The sequence below is a fragment of the Entelurus aequoreus genome, linkage group LG24 (assembly GCF_033978785.1).
Source record: "Entelurus aequoreus isolate RoL-2023_Sb linkage group LG24, RoL_Eaeq_v1.1, whole genome shotgun sequence".
Taxonomy (NCBI): Eukaryota; Metazoa; Chordata; class Actinopteri; order Syngnathiformes; family Syngnathidae; genus Entelurus; species Entelurus aequoreus.
Window position 1 is genome coordinate 9,110,484 of NC_084754.1, and position 17,961 is coordinate 9,128,444.

The 17,961-nt window shown below is 41.0% G+C and overlaps 1 protein-coding gene across 3 annotated transcripts in view; it reads left to right on the plus strand.

Annotated features, from left to right (window-relative positions):
- Positions 1 to 17,961, plus strand: part of si:dkey-246g23.2 (solute carrier family 66 member 2) — a 116,677-nt gene that overhangs the window by 98,688 nt on the left and 28 nt on the right. For all 3 annotated transcript variants that reach the window (XM_062035604.1, XM_062035605.1, XM_062035606.1), the window contains exon 5: positions 16,326 to 17,961. This exon is cut by the window's right edge and continues 28 nt beyond it. In XM_062035604.1, coding sequence (XP_061891588.1) covers positions 16,326 to 16,500 — 175 coding nt within the window. In that variant the 3' untranslated portion in view covers positions 16,501 to 17,961. The remainder of the gene's footprint in view (positions 1 to 16,325) is intronic.

Here is a 17,961-nt window from a genome sequence, read left to right on the forward strand (position 1 = left end):
CAAAATGGCCAGAAAAAGAGAACTTTCATCTGAAACTCAACAGTCTATTCTTGTTCTTAGAAATGAAGGCTATTCCACAACATTTTTTGGGTGACCCCAAACTTTTGAACGGTAGTGTACATATCCAATAAGCGGCAACAATACTCCATTTACATTTCGTGACTTCAATATCAAACAAGTATTGGTGACATTGTTATTATAAGTGCTAACGCAGAAAAACTACTTCTAGTGGCGCCGTGATCACAGGGAGCTAAATATCTTATGCAGCTATTGACATACTGTACTACACCCTGGACAAGTGGAGTCAAATCCATGTTGTTATTCTAATGTCACTCGAAAGATAATATAAATAAGTGCATATAAATTATTCAGTTTTATATTTGGTGAAATTGAAACTTAGACTTAGACTTCCTTGTACTGTCATTCAAATTTGAACTTTACAGTACAGATAAGAACAACTTTTCGTTACATTAGCTCGTTGTAGTGCAGGATAAAAGAGCAATAAGGTGCGGATATAAATAAATAAATTACTGTACAGATAAATATATTGCACTTTTGCATATGCATCCACGTTTATGGATAAATGTTATATTGTCTTTATATGCCAGCGAGTTAATCCGTTTTTGGGGGGGGAATTGAGGGGATTATTATGATGCGTTCAAGAGTCTTATAGCCGGAGGGATGAGGCTGTTACAGAACCTGTAGGTTCTGCTGCGGAGGCTGCGGAACCTCTTTCTAGAGTCCAGCAGTGAAAACAGTCCTTGGTGGGGGTGTGAGGAGTCTCTACAGATTTTCTGAGCCTTGGTCAGGCAGCGGCTTTTTGCGATTTATCCGTACAGGAGGAAGAGGAGTCCTGATGATCTGCACACTTCCCACTAATATCCATTTAATTCCACCGTTTGTGTATTTTTGTCTCTTTCTATCTGATACTCGGCCGTGTATGTGCTGTTTCCACTTGTCCACCGCAGCTGCACAGAGGAGCTAATAGTCAGCCTGACGGCCCTCGATCAATACATGTCACAATTACTGGCTGGCCCACATACCATGCGGCCCATCAGAGCGCACAGTGAGACCTCTTTTACTTTCTCCATTGCTCTCTCCTGTCCCGCCAGTCCCCAACTATCGGGGCGGCTTTGTTTTTCCACCCTTCCCCAGATTTATAGTTCCACACGCAGCGCCACTCTCATCCATCTTTATATCATTTCCCTCTCACCCCAGTTCACTCTCATCCATCTCACACAGCCTTGCTATTTTTTGATTTCACAGTCCTCTATTCCACCCTTTCCTCTCTTCGGTCTCACCACTTAGCACCAATGAAGATGTCAGGTCAGGAGCAATCAATGAGACCTGACCAGTCTTGAGCTCAGCTACGGAGCGTGTTGGTGTGTGGACGGTACGCCTTTTCACATTCGGTCGTTATCACGCAAATAAAAGCAAACACTGCTGAGTTGATGAGTGTGTTAATGTGATAGTCACTCAGTCTCCTAGATCAATAACACAATCCCTCCCTCTCCGTGTTCGTGTACGATGCTGCCCAAATTCAGCCGTTTGTTCTCAGAGTCTTTCATCAGTTGTCAGCACAGCCACATCAAGGCCAGAGAAGAATGCGCCCACTGTGAGACGGCGTTATATGAGACTGGCATGATAAGGAGTGAAATGTATGCATGGCTGCCAGAGATGAATGACCCCCAAATGGTATTTTGTTTCAGCGAGGCTGCATCGCCTTCCAGACTATACATGACCCGCCTGCGGTATTTACAGTGTTAATGGTGCATCCTTAAAGGCCTACTGAAATGAAATGTTCTTATTTAAACGGGGATAGCAGGTCCATTCTATGTGTCATACTTGATCATTTCGCGATATTGCCATATTTTTGCTGAAAGGATTTACTAGAGAGCATCGACGATAAAGTTTGCAACTTTTGGTCGCTGATAAAAAAGCCCTGCCTGTACCGGAAGTAGCGTGACGTCACAGGTTGTGGAGCGCCTCACATCTGCACATTGTTTACAATCATTCCCACCAGCAGCGAGAGCGATTCGGACCGAGAAAGCGACGATTACCACATTCATTTGAGCGAGGATGAAAGATTTGTGGATGAGGAAAGTGAGAGTGAAGGATTAGAGGGCAGTGGAAGCGATTCAGTTAGGGAAGATGCTGTGAGAGGCGGGTGGAACCTGATAATCAGCTGGGAATGACTAAAACAGTAAATAAACACAAGACATATATATACTCTATTAGCCACAACACAACCAGGCTTATATTTAATATGCCACATAACAAACACCTCCCCCCTCCCGTCCATATAACCCGCCAATACAACTCAAACACCCGCACAACACACTCAATCCCACAGCCCAAAGTACCGTTCACCTCCGTAAAGTTCATACAGCACATATATTTCCCCAAAGTTACGTACGTGACATGCACATAGCGGCACGCACGTACGGGCAAACGATCAAATGTTTGGAAGCCAAAGCTGCGTACTCACTGTACCGTGTATCCAACTCAAAGTCCTCCTGGTTGTGTTGCTGCAGCCAGCCGCTAATACACCGATCCCACCTACAGCTTTCAACTTTGCCGTCTTCATTGTTCATTAAACAAATTGCAAAAGATTCACCAACACAGATGTCCAGAATACTGTGGAATTTTGCGATGAAAACAGACGACTTAATAGCTGGCCACAATGGTGTCCCAATACTTCCGCACAATCCGTGACGTCACGCGCAAACGTCATCATACCGAGATGTTTTCAGCAGAATATTTCGCGGGAAATTTAAAATTGCACTTTACTAATCTAACCCGGCCGTATTGGCATGTGTTGCAATGTTAAGATTTCATCATTGATATATAAACTATCAGACTGCGTGGTCGGTAGTAGTGGCTTTCAGTAGGCCTTTAATAATAGTGTTAGTTGTCTATTGAGCAAAGAAATCACCGAAAGGGAGGAGAGCAGAGACTTTGTAAGAGTAAAGAGGCTCTGCAGAGCCTTGTTGATACTTTCCTGAGACAATGAATGACATACATATGTATATATAATAGGGTCGTCCCGATACCAATATTTTCGATACTTTTCGATACTTTTATTAATAAAGGGGACCACAAAAAAAATTAATTATTAGCTTTATTTTAAGAAAAAATCAATTTTGTCCTTAAATAAAATAGTGAACGTACAAGACAACTTGTCTTTTATTAGTAAGTAAGCAAACAAAGGCTTCTAATTTAGTCTGCTGACAAATGCAGTAACATATTGTGTCATTTTCCATTCTATTATTTTGTCAAAATTAAGGACAAGTAGTGGAAAATGAATTATTAATCTACTTGTTCATTTACTGTTAATATCTGCTTACTTTCTCTTTTGACATGTTCTATCTACACTTCTGTTAAAATGTAGTAATCATTTATTCTTTTGTTGTTTGGATGCTTTTCATTAGTTTTGGATGATACCACAAATTTGGGTATCAATCCGATACCAAGTCGTTACACGATCATACATTGGTCCTATTCAAAGTCCTCATGTGTCCAGGGACATATTTCCTGAGTTTATGTACATAATATAAATAAATAAAAAAACGAAAGAAGATGTTGTGATGCCAAAAAAATTTGACGTAATCATAGCAGTATTGACGAGATACGATATTGTACTTATCATTACAGTGGATGTCAGTTGTAGATCCACCCATGGCGTTTGTTTACATTTTAACGCCGGTGAGCTACAGTGTGTAGTGAAGCATGTTTAGCTATTCCTCATCCTGCAGGGATGATACTTGTAAGAAACTTACTTTGTCACCCTGAAGGCGAGGATTAGTGATTTAGAAGTAGCTAAAACACTGCCGACAGCGGATGAACGTTAGCCGCTAGCTAGCCATGTCTTAAAGCACCTCTTCCTGAGGGTGTTTCAGTGTTATAACCTCACCTTTATCGTCAGTTTTTAAGCCAAAATGCGTCCGTTCTCCCTTTTCTGTCTACACACTGTGTCTGCTTGTAAGTACTCCGTGATTGTGCGCTGCCGAACATGCTCCTCTGCTCGTAAAACCAGCAATGACACGACGTGACGACGACGGGGGCGCGGGGGGTGTTGTACCGGTACTTTTCAGAGGCGATATCGTACCGAATAGGATTAATTAGTATCGCGTTACTATACGAATACCGGTATACCATACAACTCGGAGTGTAACGGTACGTGTATTTGTATTGAACCGTTTCGGTACGGGGGTTTCGGTTCGGTTCAGAGGTGTACCGAACGAGTTTCCACACGAACATATGAAGTAGCCGCCTAAGCTAAAGTCTTAACAAGCTGCTCCGCTTTCTGCCTCTTGTCTCTGTCAGTACTCTACACAGCACCCAGCATTGTCCCACCCACACAACCATCTAATTGGTTACACGCAGAGCGGTAACAGCCAATCAGCAGTGCGTATTCAGAGCGCATGTAGTCAGTGCTTAGCGTTTAGCAGGTAAGCATCAGGCAGCGGACTCTCCCCAAATGATAATAAACACCTCCCAGTCAACTACTAGTAACATCACTATGAGCCCGTTGACGTTCTAGAAATATAAAAGGCAGCTCAGCTTGCTCGCAGTCCTGGCTTGAGGTGAAGGCTAATTCGCTTTTAGCGTAACGTTAGCTCATTTTGCGGTGTGTGTGTGTGTGTGCGTGTGTGTGTGTGTTACGGACAGCAAAGCCCTGTCTGTCTGTTATTTCACTTTAGCTTTTTCTGTGTTGATTGAGCTGTGTTGAAGCAGCAAAAAAAGGACATTATGTTAAATGAATAGTTTCTGTCTCTGATAGTTGCTATAATAATGTAAGTGCATCATAAAGCCTACATGAACTCCATGGTGTTCCGGGATGAATAGTCTCTCCTATTGCTATTGTATTATTTTTTCAGCTATAGTTACATTAATCATTAGTAATGGAGCAGCCTAGTTTTGAATGGCAGGGTCCCCGCTATCACATGTTGATAAAAATATAACATTTACATAATAAAAATCAACTCCAGGCTTCCCAAATGCTGTAATAAATAAAGCATGATGAGTTGACATGAAACTGGTTAATGTTGCACATTTATATATAGTAGAAAAGTTTTGACATTTTATTTAATCTGAGCAACAACTTGAGGCAGTTTAATGTTGATTAACGTGGGCAGAATTATTATAGCGTTCCCAATGTTAAAAGGATAAAGCCATTGGTTACAAATTTGGTAAATAAATAACCAAAAATGGTATGTTTTGTTGTTTTCTTACTGTACCGAAAATGAACCGAACCGTGACCTCTAAACCGAGGTATGTACCGAACTGAAATTTTTGTGTACCGTTACACCCCTACATACAACCCTGTAAATAATCAATGTTTGGACATTTGTCAATCGATTCTTGAATGGCCCACGTTCCAATCGTGATGCAATGCGGAATCAATCCTGTTTTTTCTCTTCTACTTAGTACAGCGTGAGTAAATTAATTAAGTTAATTAAGGTTCAATCTCGGCATATGATTTACAAAGTCGTCATAGAAAAAAATGTCCAAAAGGAAAATGTTGAGCAAAGTTTTTTGAAGGGAACTTCGATAGACCACGAGCTAAAAGTATAACGATTCTGAAGTCCTCGGTGTACTTTCTGGAAGTAAAACTGGAGTGTTTACCCCAAAAGTCTAAATTGTTAAGGGAGCAGAAGAAGTCAGAGTCCCGTGTGCCGTAAACATTTCCTCCGGCAGCCTGAGGCAGAAATGGAAGCAGTCTGATGCAGACTAAAGCCTGCTGGGGAATTTGGTGGCAGAAGCTCACGTTGAGGCAAGGACAGTGGCGTCTGCAGGCGGCGTGTGTTGACTGAAGAAAATTACGTTTGCTCTGTTGTCAGCGTGTCCTCTCTCGCTAAGGGTACGCGTTATCTCGCTTTCTACTGAAATCACATCAAAGATGGGATAACCTTTAAAGAACAAAGCTTTCTGAAGATGTTGCTTATGAATGATAAAACATAGACCAGCATACAGCGATATCTTTGGGGGAAAAAAAACACTGACATTATCAACTGGTGACTGAGCAGTTTTTTAGAGGAGCAAGCAAACTTCAATCAATCAACCAAAGTTCATTTATATAGCCCTAAATCACAAGTGTCTCAAAGGGCTGCACAACCCACAACTTCCCAATTAGAAAAGTACTAGCAAGTAATTACATTTATTTGTGTGGGGTTTTGTTTTTTTGTCGTTCGGCTTTTCTCATAATGGTTGTCACTAGGGTTGGGTATCGTTTGAATTTGAACGATTCCGATTCCGATTCTTTGTTTCGATTCCGATTCCTGACGATTCTCGATAACAATTCTTTTAAGAGGCAGGGTCAAAAAAAAGTTTAGGATATTTTAAATGAGCTAGCTAACCTACAGTCTTTCTGAATGAAATAGTCTGACATTCTCCATCAATTTTAATTCTATTAACTTTTTATGAACGTTACTATAAATTCCTCACAGGGCTGTTTTCAACTAGAATATAAATATCAAATCTATGAACTTGAATATAAATATTATAAATTATGAATACATTTTCCCAGGGGTACACTTTCCTCAAGAGAGCTTTATTTTTGAAAACCTCATGAAAAGACATTTACACATAAGTGTATGATGCTGCAGGAAACCTCATGAAAACACATTTACACACACAAGTGTATGATGCTGCAGGAAACCTCATGAAAACACATTTACACATAAGTGTATGATACTGCAGGAAACCTCATGAAAACACATTTACACACACAAGTGTATGATGCTGCAGGAAACCTCATGAAAACACATTTACACATAAGTGTATGATGCTGCAGGAAACCTCATGAAAACACCTTTACACATAAGTGTATGATGCTGCAGGAAACCTCATGAAAACACATTTACACATAAGTGTATGATGCTGCAGGAAACCTCATGAAAACACATTTACACACACAAGTGTATGATGCTGCAGGTACTTAAAAATGTTACCGTGCTCCCACTGATGGGCTAACCTGGTGCAGAAAAGCAAATACACACTAAGAAACAACTTGCAAAACCCAGTCTAGATTAGCAGCAGGTACAGTATAAAATCAGAGACAGTTCTTGTTTAGGAAAATGACCATATCCGCCTTCTCAGGCAGGATGCGTGAGCGTTCTGGACAGATAGTGATTCCTGCTGTGGAAAATACACGTTCGCTGGGTGTGGAAGAAGCTTGAACGCATAAATAGGAGAAAGCGCGATCTGACAGCAAAGGATAAGTCTTTTGTTGGTTCCACCGGACCACCACCATGCAGCAGGGTCGTCAGACATAAGTATCGGTGGAACGTCCTGGTACATCTGCAGCTCTCTCTCCACTCGTTTCTTGATGGACATGGAGCTCTGTTATTTTGCGGTTATTTCATTTTTTTTTGTAAAGTAAAGCCACACTTTCAACCGCCGACGCCCGCCATCCATGCTTGAGCTTGACTGACTCGCTTGGCTATGCTAACACTTCCGGCGGTGGGCGCTTCTTCGTTGGTGTTCAGCGGCTTCTTCTTCCGGTTCGGCGGTCATATTTTTTTCCGGTCGGCAGACTGGGTATCGAAAATAGGAATCGAAATTTAAACTTTTGAACGATTCCGGGAGAATCGGAAAGTTAGTCCCGGTTCCAATCGATACTCGATACCCAACCCTAGTTGTCACCAAAGCAATTAAATCCAATGGTTTGATTTGGCTTCATTTGTTACACAAAAATACCCTTCCCGACGCAACCCATCCATTTTTATTCGGGCTCTGGGCCGGAACTGGACATCTCTAATTGCTTGGTCATGGGGCCCTAGCTAGGAATCAAACAAACATTGCCAGTGTCCCATTAGGCAGGATATCATGGCTGCAGACAGCTTTTAAAGGGGCCACGCATTTAAAACACTTCTTTGTGGTCTACATAACATGTAATGGTGGTTCTTTGGTCAACATTTTGCATAGATTATGTTTGACAGAACATCTTCAAGTCGCTTTCTGACCGTCTCTTCAGGATGCACCATTCTGTGGGCGGTCCTAATTACTGTAAGTGCCTCCACTTCGACTGTGTCTTCTCCCTGTCAGCCTTTTGTAGTTTTTAGTGCTTCCATATGGAGTCTACTGACAGATGGAGTTAGAACCATAAGCTACTTTGTACTAGAAATGGCAACAGCGGAGGATGCAAGTGCATGTAAAAGCCATTCTGGCCCACAACTAGGGTTGCAAAATTCCGGGAATATTCAAAGTTGGAAACTTTCCATGGGAATTAACGGGAATTAATGGGAATAAACATTGAATGCAACATGCTAGATCTTGCAGCTTGATCATTAGCTAAAACAACCTGATTTCAGTCATCAATAAATCAATATTTATTTATATAGCCCTAAATCACAAGTGTCTCAAAGGGCTGTACAAGCCACAACGACATCCGCGGTACAGAGCCCACATAAGGGCAAGGACAAACTCACAACCCCAATGGGACGCCGATGTGAATTTCTATGAGAAACCTTGGAGAGGACCGCATATGTGGGTGAAACCCCCCCCTCCCCCCTATCTAGGGGAGACCGGATGCAATGGACGTCGAGTGGGTCTGACATAATATTGTGTAAGTCCAGTCCATAGTGGATCTAACATAATAGTGAGAGTCCAGTCCATAGTGGATCTAACATAATAGTGTGAGAGTCCAGTCCATATTGGAACTAACATAATAGTGTGAAAGTCCAGTCCATAGTGGATATAACATAATAGTGAGAGTCCAGTCCATAGTGGATCTAACATAATATTGAGAGTCCAGTCCATAGTGGATCTAACATAATAGTGTGAGAGTCCAGTCCATAGTGGATCTAACATAATAGTGTGAAAGTCCAGTCCATAGTGGATCTAACATAATATTGAGAGTCCAGTCCATAGTGGATCTAACATAATAGTGTGAGAGTCCAGTCCATAGTGGATCTAACATAATAGTGTGAAAGTCCAGTCCATAGTGGATCTAACATAATAGTGAGAGTCCAGTCCATAGAGGGGCCAGCAGGAGACCATCTCGAGCGGAGACGGGTCAGCAGCGCAGAGATGTCCCCAACAGGCGAGCGGTCCACCCCAGGTCCCGACTCTGGACAGCTAGCACTTCATCCATGGCCACCGGACCTGTGCCCCCCCCCCACCACAAGGGAGAGGGGGGCAGAGGAGAAAAGAAAAGAAACGGCAGATCAACTGGTCTAAAAAGGGGGTCTATTTAAAGACTAGAGTATACAAATGAGTTTTAAGATGGGACTTAAATGCTTCTACTGAGGTAGCATCTCTAACTGTTACCGGGAGCCCCAACAGAAAACACTCTATAGCCCCTATTTAATGCAAATTCAGTTGAATTCCAACCCTACATTGTGCATTCCTCCATCACATATGCAGTGCATTCTTCCATCACATGCACAGATAATTCCCAGCATGCTACACACTACAGCAGGGCTAGAGGCCACACTAGTATTTGAGCCCAAGGACTACAAAAACATAAAAAAATCACTTACTGTGCAATGTCTGCTGTCATTAGGATGTCGACTGCTCGGATGTTCATATATTCCCATTTAGATAAAGAATGATCATAATAAGTAATGCGGACGCTGTATCGATCCGTTGTGGTGAAGAAGGAGCTGAGCCGGAAGGCAAAGCTCTCAATTTACCGGTCGATCTACGTTCCCATCCTCACCTATGGTCATGAGCTTTGGGTTATGACCGAAAGGACAAGATCACGGGTACAAGCGGCCGAAATGAGTTTCCTCCGCCGGGTGGCGGGGCTCTCCCTTAGAGATAGGGTAAGAAGCTCTGTCATCCGGGGGGAGCTCAAAGTAAAGCCGCTGCTCCTCCACATCGAGAGGAGCCAGATGAGGTGGTTTGGGCATCTGGTCAGGATGCCACCCGAACGCCTCCCTAGGGAGGTGTTAAGGGCACGTCCGACCGGTAGGAGGCCACGGGGAAGACCCAGGACACGTTGGGAAGACTATGTCTCCCGACTGGCCTGGGAACGCCTCGGGATCCCCCGGGAAGAGCTGGACGAAGTGGCTGGGGAGAGGGAAGTCTGGGTTTCCCTGCTTAGGCTGCTGCCCCCGCGACCCGACCTCGGATAGGCGGAAGAAGATGGATGGATGATCATAATACTCACAAAGAAATGGGTAGAGGGTAGCGGGGGGGATCAAGCATACTTTTTGTGTCCTTCTCGCCATTCCCGGGTCCCTAAATGGCTGTACAAGTGTACCAACTTGTCGGACTACGTCCTCAGACTTCTTCTGTCCAGGTGGGATGCATGATCTATGATCTACAATAAACTTCTAGGGAGAAAGGAAGCGAGAAAACACCTTGCCCAGTCGATCATGCCGAAATTGTACACAAGCTTGTGATAAATAGTTCGTCTGCGTTAGCGCTTATAATAACAATATTCAAATCACAAAATGTAAACGGAGTATTGTTGCCGGGTTTTGAATGGTTATTTATTGGATTTGATGGTCGAAATAGAGGACCTCCCATTGGCTGCGCTGTCAGCAGACTTTTATTTACACGTTAGAATGCCCATCCATCCATCCATTTTCTACCGCTTGTCCCTTACAAAAAAATCCATCCGTCGTAATGTCTTTCATAATGATTGTGAATAGAGATGTCGATAAATGCTTTAAAATGTAATATCGGAAATTATCGGTATCTGTTTTTTTTATTATCGGTATGTTTTTTTGTTTTTTTTTCTAATTTAATTTTTTTTAATTAAATCAACATAAAAAAACACAAGATACACTTGCAATTAGTGCACCAACCCAAAAAATCTCCCTCCCCTATTTACACTCATTCACACAAAATAGTTGTTTCTTTCTGTTATTAATATTCTGGTTCCTACATTATATATCAATATATATCAATACAGTCTGCAAGGGATACAGTCCGTAAGCACACATGATTGTGCGTGCTGCTGGTCCACTAATAGTACTAACCTTTAACAGTTAATTTTACTCATTTTCATTAATGACTAGTTTCTATGTAACTGTTTTTATATTGTTTTACTTTCTTTTTTATTCAAGAAAAAGTTTTTAATTTATTTATCTTATTTTATTTTATAAAATTTTTTTAAAAGGACCTTATCTTCACCATACCTGGTTGTCCAAATTAGGCATTATAATAATCAGTGTGTGAATGTGTGTGTGTGAATGTGTAAAATAGTGTCAAAGCGCTTTGAGTTCCTTAAAAAGGTAGAAAAGCGCTATACAAGTACGACCCATTTACCATTTACCATAATAATGTGTTAATTCCACGACTGTATATATCGGTATCGGTTGATATCGGTATTGGTTGATATCGGTATCGGTAATTAAAGAGTTTTACAATATCGGAATATCAGATATCGGCAAAAAGCCATTATCGGACATCCCTAATTGTGAACAATATGCAAAATTCTATTAAAAAAAAAGTGCAGTTCCCCTCTAAAAGAGCCCAGGGGAGAGATGGGAGTTTGACATGACTTTGCAGTGACAGCTAAAGGATAGTACAGCACTATGGTCAACCCATATGGACTTATTATCCGGATCATTCTCCCTTCTTTCCTCTTGTGTTCCTTATCTGTCCCACTGCATGGAGGATTGACACTGTCCTGACTTTCCTCCCCCCCCCCCCCCCACCCCCCCACCCCTTAATACATCTCCTTGATGACTGATGGGCTTTTTCTCTCCCGGGACAAGACAGCTCGAAAAAAAAAACTATAAACTCCTGTTACTTTAATACCGACGGGCATTCGCTCTCTTGGGGGGACGTGGTCGAGAACAGAGTAGGTGGAACAGAAGCGATGTAAGAGCAGTGAGTGTGAAGGGTACGAGGGAAAGAAACATGACAGTAAGTGAGGCAGGACAGACAGAGAATGTGAAGGAGGGAAGCATGAATATTACAAGGATGAGAAACAATTAAGATGATATAAAATGGGGTGAGTTGAGTATGGGATGCAAGATGGAGAACGTGATTCCTACGCTTCCTATACGTTCCATGCTTGCATCAGGATGCATAAGACTGTAGACTTTAAGCTTGTGGGTGATGTCAATTAGCACTATAGAGCAGTGGTCCCCAAGTACCGGGCCGCACAAGAAATAAAAATAAAATAAAAAAAAGGTTTTTATTTTTTTATTAAATCAACATAAAAAACACAATATATACATTTTACATCAATATAGATCAATACAGTCTGCAGGGATACAGTCCGTAAGCACACATGATTGTATTTCTTTATGAAAAAAAACAAAAACAAAACTTTTTTTTTTTTTAATTTCACCCCCCACCCCCCGGTCCGTGGGACAAATTTTCAAGCGTTGACCGGTCCGCAGCTACAAAAAGGTTGGGGACCACTGCTATAGAGAAAATGTATGTAATTTGACATATTTTAGTGGATTTTTATGCCAAATAGAAAGCCTCGCCTAGGAGTTCATATACCGTCGCGATCAAAAGTTGTAAAGAACATAAAGTCATGGCTGTCTTGAGTTTCCAATACTTTCTACAACTGCTATTTTATTGTGATCGAGTGATTGGAGCACATACTTGTTGGTCACAAAAAACATTCATGAAGATTGGTTCTTTTAGGAAATTATTATGGGTCTACTGAAAATGTGACCATATCTGCTGGGTCAAAAGTATACATACAGCAACATACATTGTCATCTGACCACAGAACTTTCCTCCAGAAGGTCTTATCTTTGTGACGTCAGATGAAACAAAAATTGAGCTGTTTGGCCACAATACCCAGCAATATGTTTGGAGGAGAAAAGGTGAGGCCTTTAATCCAAGGAACACCATTCCCTACCGTCAAGCATGGTGGTGGTAGCATTATGCTCTGGGCCTGTTTTGCTTCCAATGGAACTGGTGCTTTGCAGAGAGTAAATGGGACAATGATAAAGGAGGATTACCTCTAAATTATTCAGGACAACCTAAAATCATCAGCCCGTAGGTTGGGTCTTTGGCACAGTTGGGTGTTCCAACAGGACAATGACTCCAAACACACGTCAAAAGTGGTAAAGGAATGGCTAAATCAGGCTAGAATTAAGGTTTTAGAATGGCCTTCCCATAGAACTTTGTTTGACTTTCCTGCACAACAACAACATTTAGTTTCTGCTATAAAAATCAAAAACAAAAATCCTGTGGATTGGACCAACAATCACAATATTTATTACTAGGACTTAACATGGCGTTAGTTTATTTCCACAATCAGAGGTATGCGTACTTATATTTAGGCATAGCAACCAGGCCTGGCCCTACCAATCTGGCGCCCTAGGCAATATTTTAGGTGGCGCCCCCCCCACATCGGCAGTGAAGTGTATATACTCACAAGAAACCGAATAGCTTTGTCTTTTACCTTTTTGTTTTTACTTAAAGGAAGCAAATTAACATATTATATGAGAATGTTATGTTATGATTATCTTTAACCGAATCACAGTTCTGCTCAAATTAAAAAACAGCATTCCCTCTCATGTGATATTGCTTAATTAACATTAATGATGTGCACTTTAACAACTAGGCTTACAACTATACCTAATATATAAAGGGGTGGAAAAGTGACTATTACCTGCAGGGCAAACATTAGCTAACCAGAAGGCAATAACAATGTAAACAAAAAACACCTGCTTAAAAGATCTAATACAAATGTCCCTGAGGAATGTAATGTGGGAGTACTGTAATTACCTAACGTTGCATTATTATTTTCCATAACAATTTAGCCCCCTCCACAATATTAACCCGACGTTAAAACAGAACTAGCTATTTATTGATTAGCAATTGCCGAATCATGTAACATTAGCTTAATGCTAAAAAGCCAGGTTACTATCACATTCTGTAACAGACAAATAATGTCATGTAGGCTAACGTTACCTACCTGCTACCTCTGTCTTTTTCTCGTTTCTCCTCTTCTTTTCTCTTTTTTCTTCCCTGGGCACCTGACAGTTTTGGCCGTTTTGACATCTTGTGTTGATTTTTTGATGTGGTGACGTCCAAAAAGAGTCATGATACGGGAAGGGAGGGGGCGCACCGTGCGGGGGGGGGGGGGGGGTAATGTTGTAACAAATAATATTTCTATTAAATAGGCTTTACTTTGCATTTTAATTAACCTGGGATTATTTTTTGTATTTAGAAATAATAGTACCAACTTTTTTATTTTATTTTTTTTCCTCCAACATTTGTGGCACTGGCGTGGCGCCCCCTGATGGACGGCACCCTTAGCATTTGCCTATACGGCCTATGCCACGGGCCGGCCCTGATAGCAACCATAACTTAACTTAAAAGAAGACGAGCAGAACTAAGCGTAAACTTAAAAGAAGACAAACAAACTAATGCAATGTCTTGTCCTTAGTTTACGCTTAGTTCTGCTCTTAAACACTACTTCTATAGTAAAGAATAAACCCCGTTGCATCACAGAATATTTCTCAAACACACCAAACATTCAAACAGACATGTTTAGAAGCAATTTCCCTCGTCAAGGTTTTGTAATTTCCTTTACTTTATTATTTTTATGAACCACTTCTTTCAAGACTCTGTCAATTTGAATGTTTGGAACAGCACATTATCTCAGGGGTGTCCAAAGTGCGGCCCGGGGGCCATTTGCGGCCCGCAGCTAATTGTTTACCGGCCCGCCACACATTCTGGAAATGCTATTGCAAAAATAAACAAAGAACATTCAAAAAAGTGGAATGAGGTGAAATCTAACGAGAAAAAGTTGACACAAAGCTGCCATGCAGGCTGTTTTTTTAATTTTATTTTGTCTTTCTTTTTTCCTTTTTTTGCCATTGCTCCAAAAAAAAAAAATTATGACAAAAAAAATCCATGTTATAATGAATTATTTTTAAGGCTCCAGTTACTTCAAATATTTCACTTCAAAATATCTTATGCGGTAAATATTGCATATATTGTGTAGATGCCATATAAAAACATCAAAGTTTTATTTGACAAAAGAGCATAAAACAAACAAAATAATAGTTTAAACGTAAAATCGACAGATATATCTGAAGTTGATCTCGTAACTTAAGTGTTGAAAGTAAAAGAAAAACCTAATAAAAATGTATCACTTTATGAGTGGGGCACCTTTTGGATCCCAAATATATTTATTGGTATTGTATTTATCTTTTCACTGTGATTACTCAAAAATATTAAAGAATTAAAATCAATGGTGTCCTGCATTATTGATCTTTTAGGGCTCTAATTACTAAATACTGCATATTTCAGTTTTACTATAAAAAACTAAGTTGCTTTTGACAGAAAAGTCATAAAACATTTTCTTTTTATTACTTTATATGAACTTGAAATTGATATAGAGATTAACTGTAAGCGTTAAATAAAAAATAATAATTTGACTTATTTTTAACATTTTAATGACTGAGACCCTTTATGGTCCCCGGGACCCCTAAAGGTAAAATAAATAAAAAAACTCCATATATTTTGTTATGTTTTGAAAATGAAAAATATCAAAATGGCCCCCACATGCTTTAATTTTTCCATGTGCGGCCCTGTTTGGACACCCCTGCATTATCTGTTATGTGTGACAGCCATCTTATCATTTCCCCATGTACCAAATAAAATAGCTTGGAGGTCGGTAAGCACAACCAAAACTATTCTGTACATTAGGCGCACCGGGTTGTAAGGCGCACTGTCGAGTTTTGAGAAAATGAAAGGGTTTTTAGTGCGCCTTATAGTCTGAAGAAAAGGGTAGTTTGCAATGTTGGTCATTGAGCACACCACAAACATACTAAACAATGTTTTATTTCATTACAACAGTAACTTATCCAACCCATACATAGAAGTCCACCAGAGAAGGGTTACCATGGCAACTGGACATGCTGACTATTAAAGGGTGGTCGTGTGTTCCTAGACCAGTGGTTCTTAACCTTGTTGGAGGTACCGAACCCCACCAGTTTCATATGCGCATTCACCGAACCCTTCTTTAGTGAAGAATAAAATGTTAGTTTTTTTCAAATTCAAGACAAAGCTATATGTTTTTTTACTGGTGCACAAAATGAACCGTGCGTGAGCTTCACCTTGTTCAAAGAACAAAACCAACTCACAACAAATTACACACCTGCAAATCAGATGGAAATTAGAGGGAACATAGTTTGGGGGTATCCATAATATGCCGATAGGGAGAAGTTTTTATTTTCAAGATGATTTGGGTGTGTCTTGACCTCCGCGGCAGAGGCTCTGCCGAACCCCTGAGGCCGACTCACCGAACCCCTAGGGTTCGATCGAACCCAGGTTAAGAACCACTGTCCTAGACTTGAAATACTTGATTGGCTTGATTCTGCCGTTATTGATTGCTATGAATCACCAAATCTCACTTTCCTCATGGCTTTGTCTCCTCGCTGCAGTGTCAAGATGGTCCTACTGTGGACCGCCGGGGACGTCTTCAAGACCACATACTTTGTGATGAACCAAAGCCCGTGTCAGTTTTGGATGTGCGGTTCAGTTCAGATCCTCATTGACGTGGCCATTCTCCTCCAGGTGCTCTTCTACAGCCGGGACGCGCTTACCAAACTAGGCTAAACTGGACTTGCTTCAGTTTTCAGGCAGGCGGGCATAATAACTTCATATTTTTAGACCTGGACAAACACAAACATTTCATTCTGTGAGGCAAGACAACACTTCTTTTTTTTTTAATTTTTTTTTTTAAGATTTGTTTTAGAGCTTGAATGACTGAGCTGTTTTTAGTGGCCGTAGAGAGGGTAGCAGGCAGACATTACTCACATTGGCAGCTCGCTAACTGCAGGTCGGTGTTGCTCTAATGGCAGCTGTAACAAGCGGTGCTGCACCAGTAGCCCTCCACTGGCCTCGACCGCTTGACTGATGAGTCTCCCGCTCCTCGCTTCAGCACATTGCTCCCATGTCAGCAGTGTGTGTGTGTGTGTGCGTCTGTCTGTTTGACACACTCACAGCCAATATCGATTTTAGCCGTTGGCAGTGCCAAGCCAAGGCCTCACAATGTACAGCTACAAATGGTGCCTGCAAAGGCCATCGGTCTGCATGCTCGGACTCACCTCAGTAGTTTATTGGAAAGCACAACACTTATTGAGCATATTATGCAAACAGCGGCGAGCGAGACCCAGAATCCGCCGTGCGTGAGTTGAGGTTTGGCATTCAAATTGTCTGCTGACTCTAAGGTCCTTAGAAAAATGTGAATGCATTCATGCAGAGTGCACTGTTTTTCAGGAGTAGTGTTAGTTACCGTGCCTTATTCCAATGAAATGGACTTCGCATCAGCAAGTCTGCACATGGAATTATGTTTAGAAATGATGCAAAAGTTTGTGGAAACGTGTAAAATAAGATTTTTTTTAATGCTACCTCACACAAATCTCCACATGGTCATGTTCAATCCTCTTGATAGCAGTATAGCCAATTTTGGCTTCAGAGAAGCATTAGAGCTGATCTAAAAGTGGATTATTATTCACACGCGAACGTTCGAAAGCTGTCAGCTGAGTACACTTTGGTAATTTGGCTTGTGTGTAAAGACAATGCTCAGTTTTGAAGTTCATCTGTTCAACTTTTCGTGTTGATGTTGATAACACAAACCGTGCTCTGATTGCATGTGCATCATACAGAGACATGGATGCAAGCTATGCAGTATACAGTAAACAATATAGTACCGTTTAAAAAATTCACATTGTCTAATACAGTGGTACCTTGGTTTTCACATGCCCAAAATTTCTCAGGTTTGCCGGACAAAAATCAGTTTTGTGTATACAACAGATGTCAAACTCAAAGCCCGAAGGCCAGATCCAGCACAGGAATTATTTGAAAATGGGGTTCTTTTAAAAAACAGTAAACGACCATCGCACATGGAAAAGTCCAACAAATAAGTGCAATCAAACTAAAATACAATCTCCATACAATAGATAATTTTAAAACTTTCAGGGGCACAATGATATTATTACGATGCATTGCACTGACCATTCTCAGTAAGGGTTACAGAGTCACATTACCATAAAAAGTAGAAATACTGTATTTATA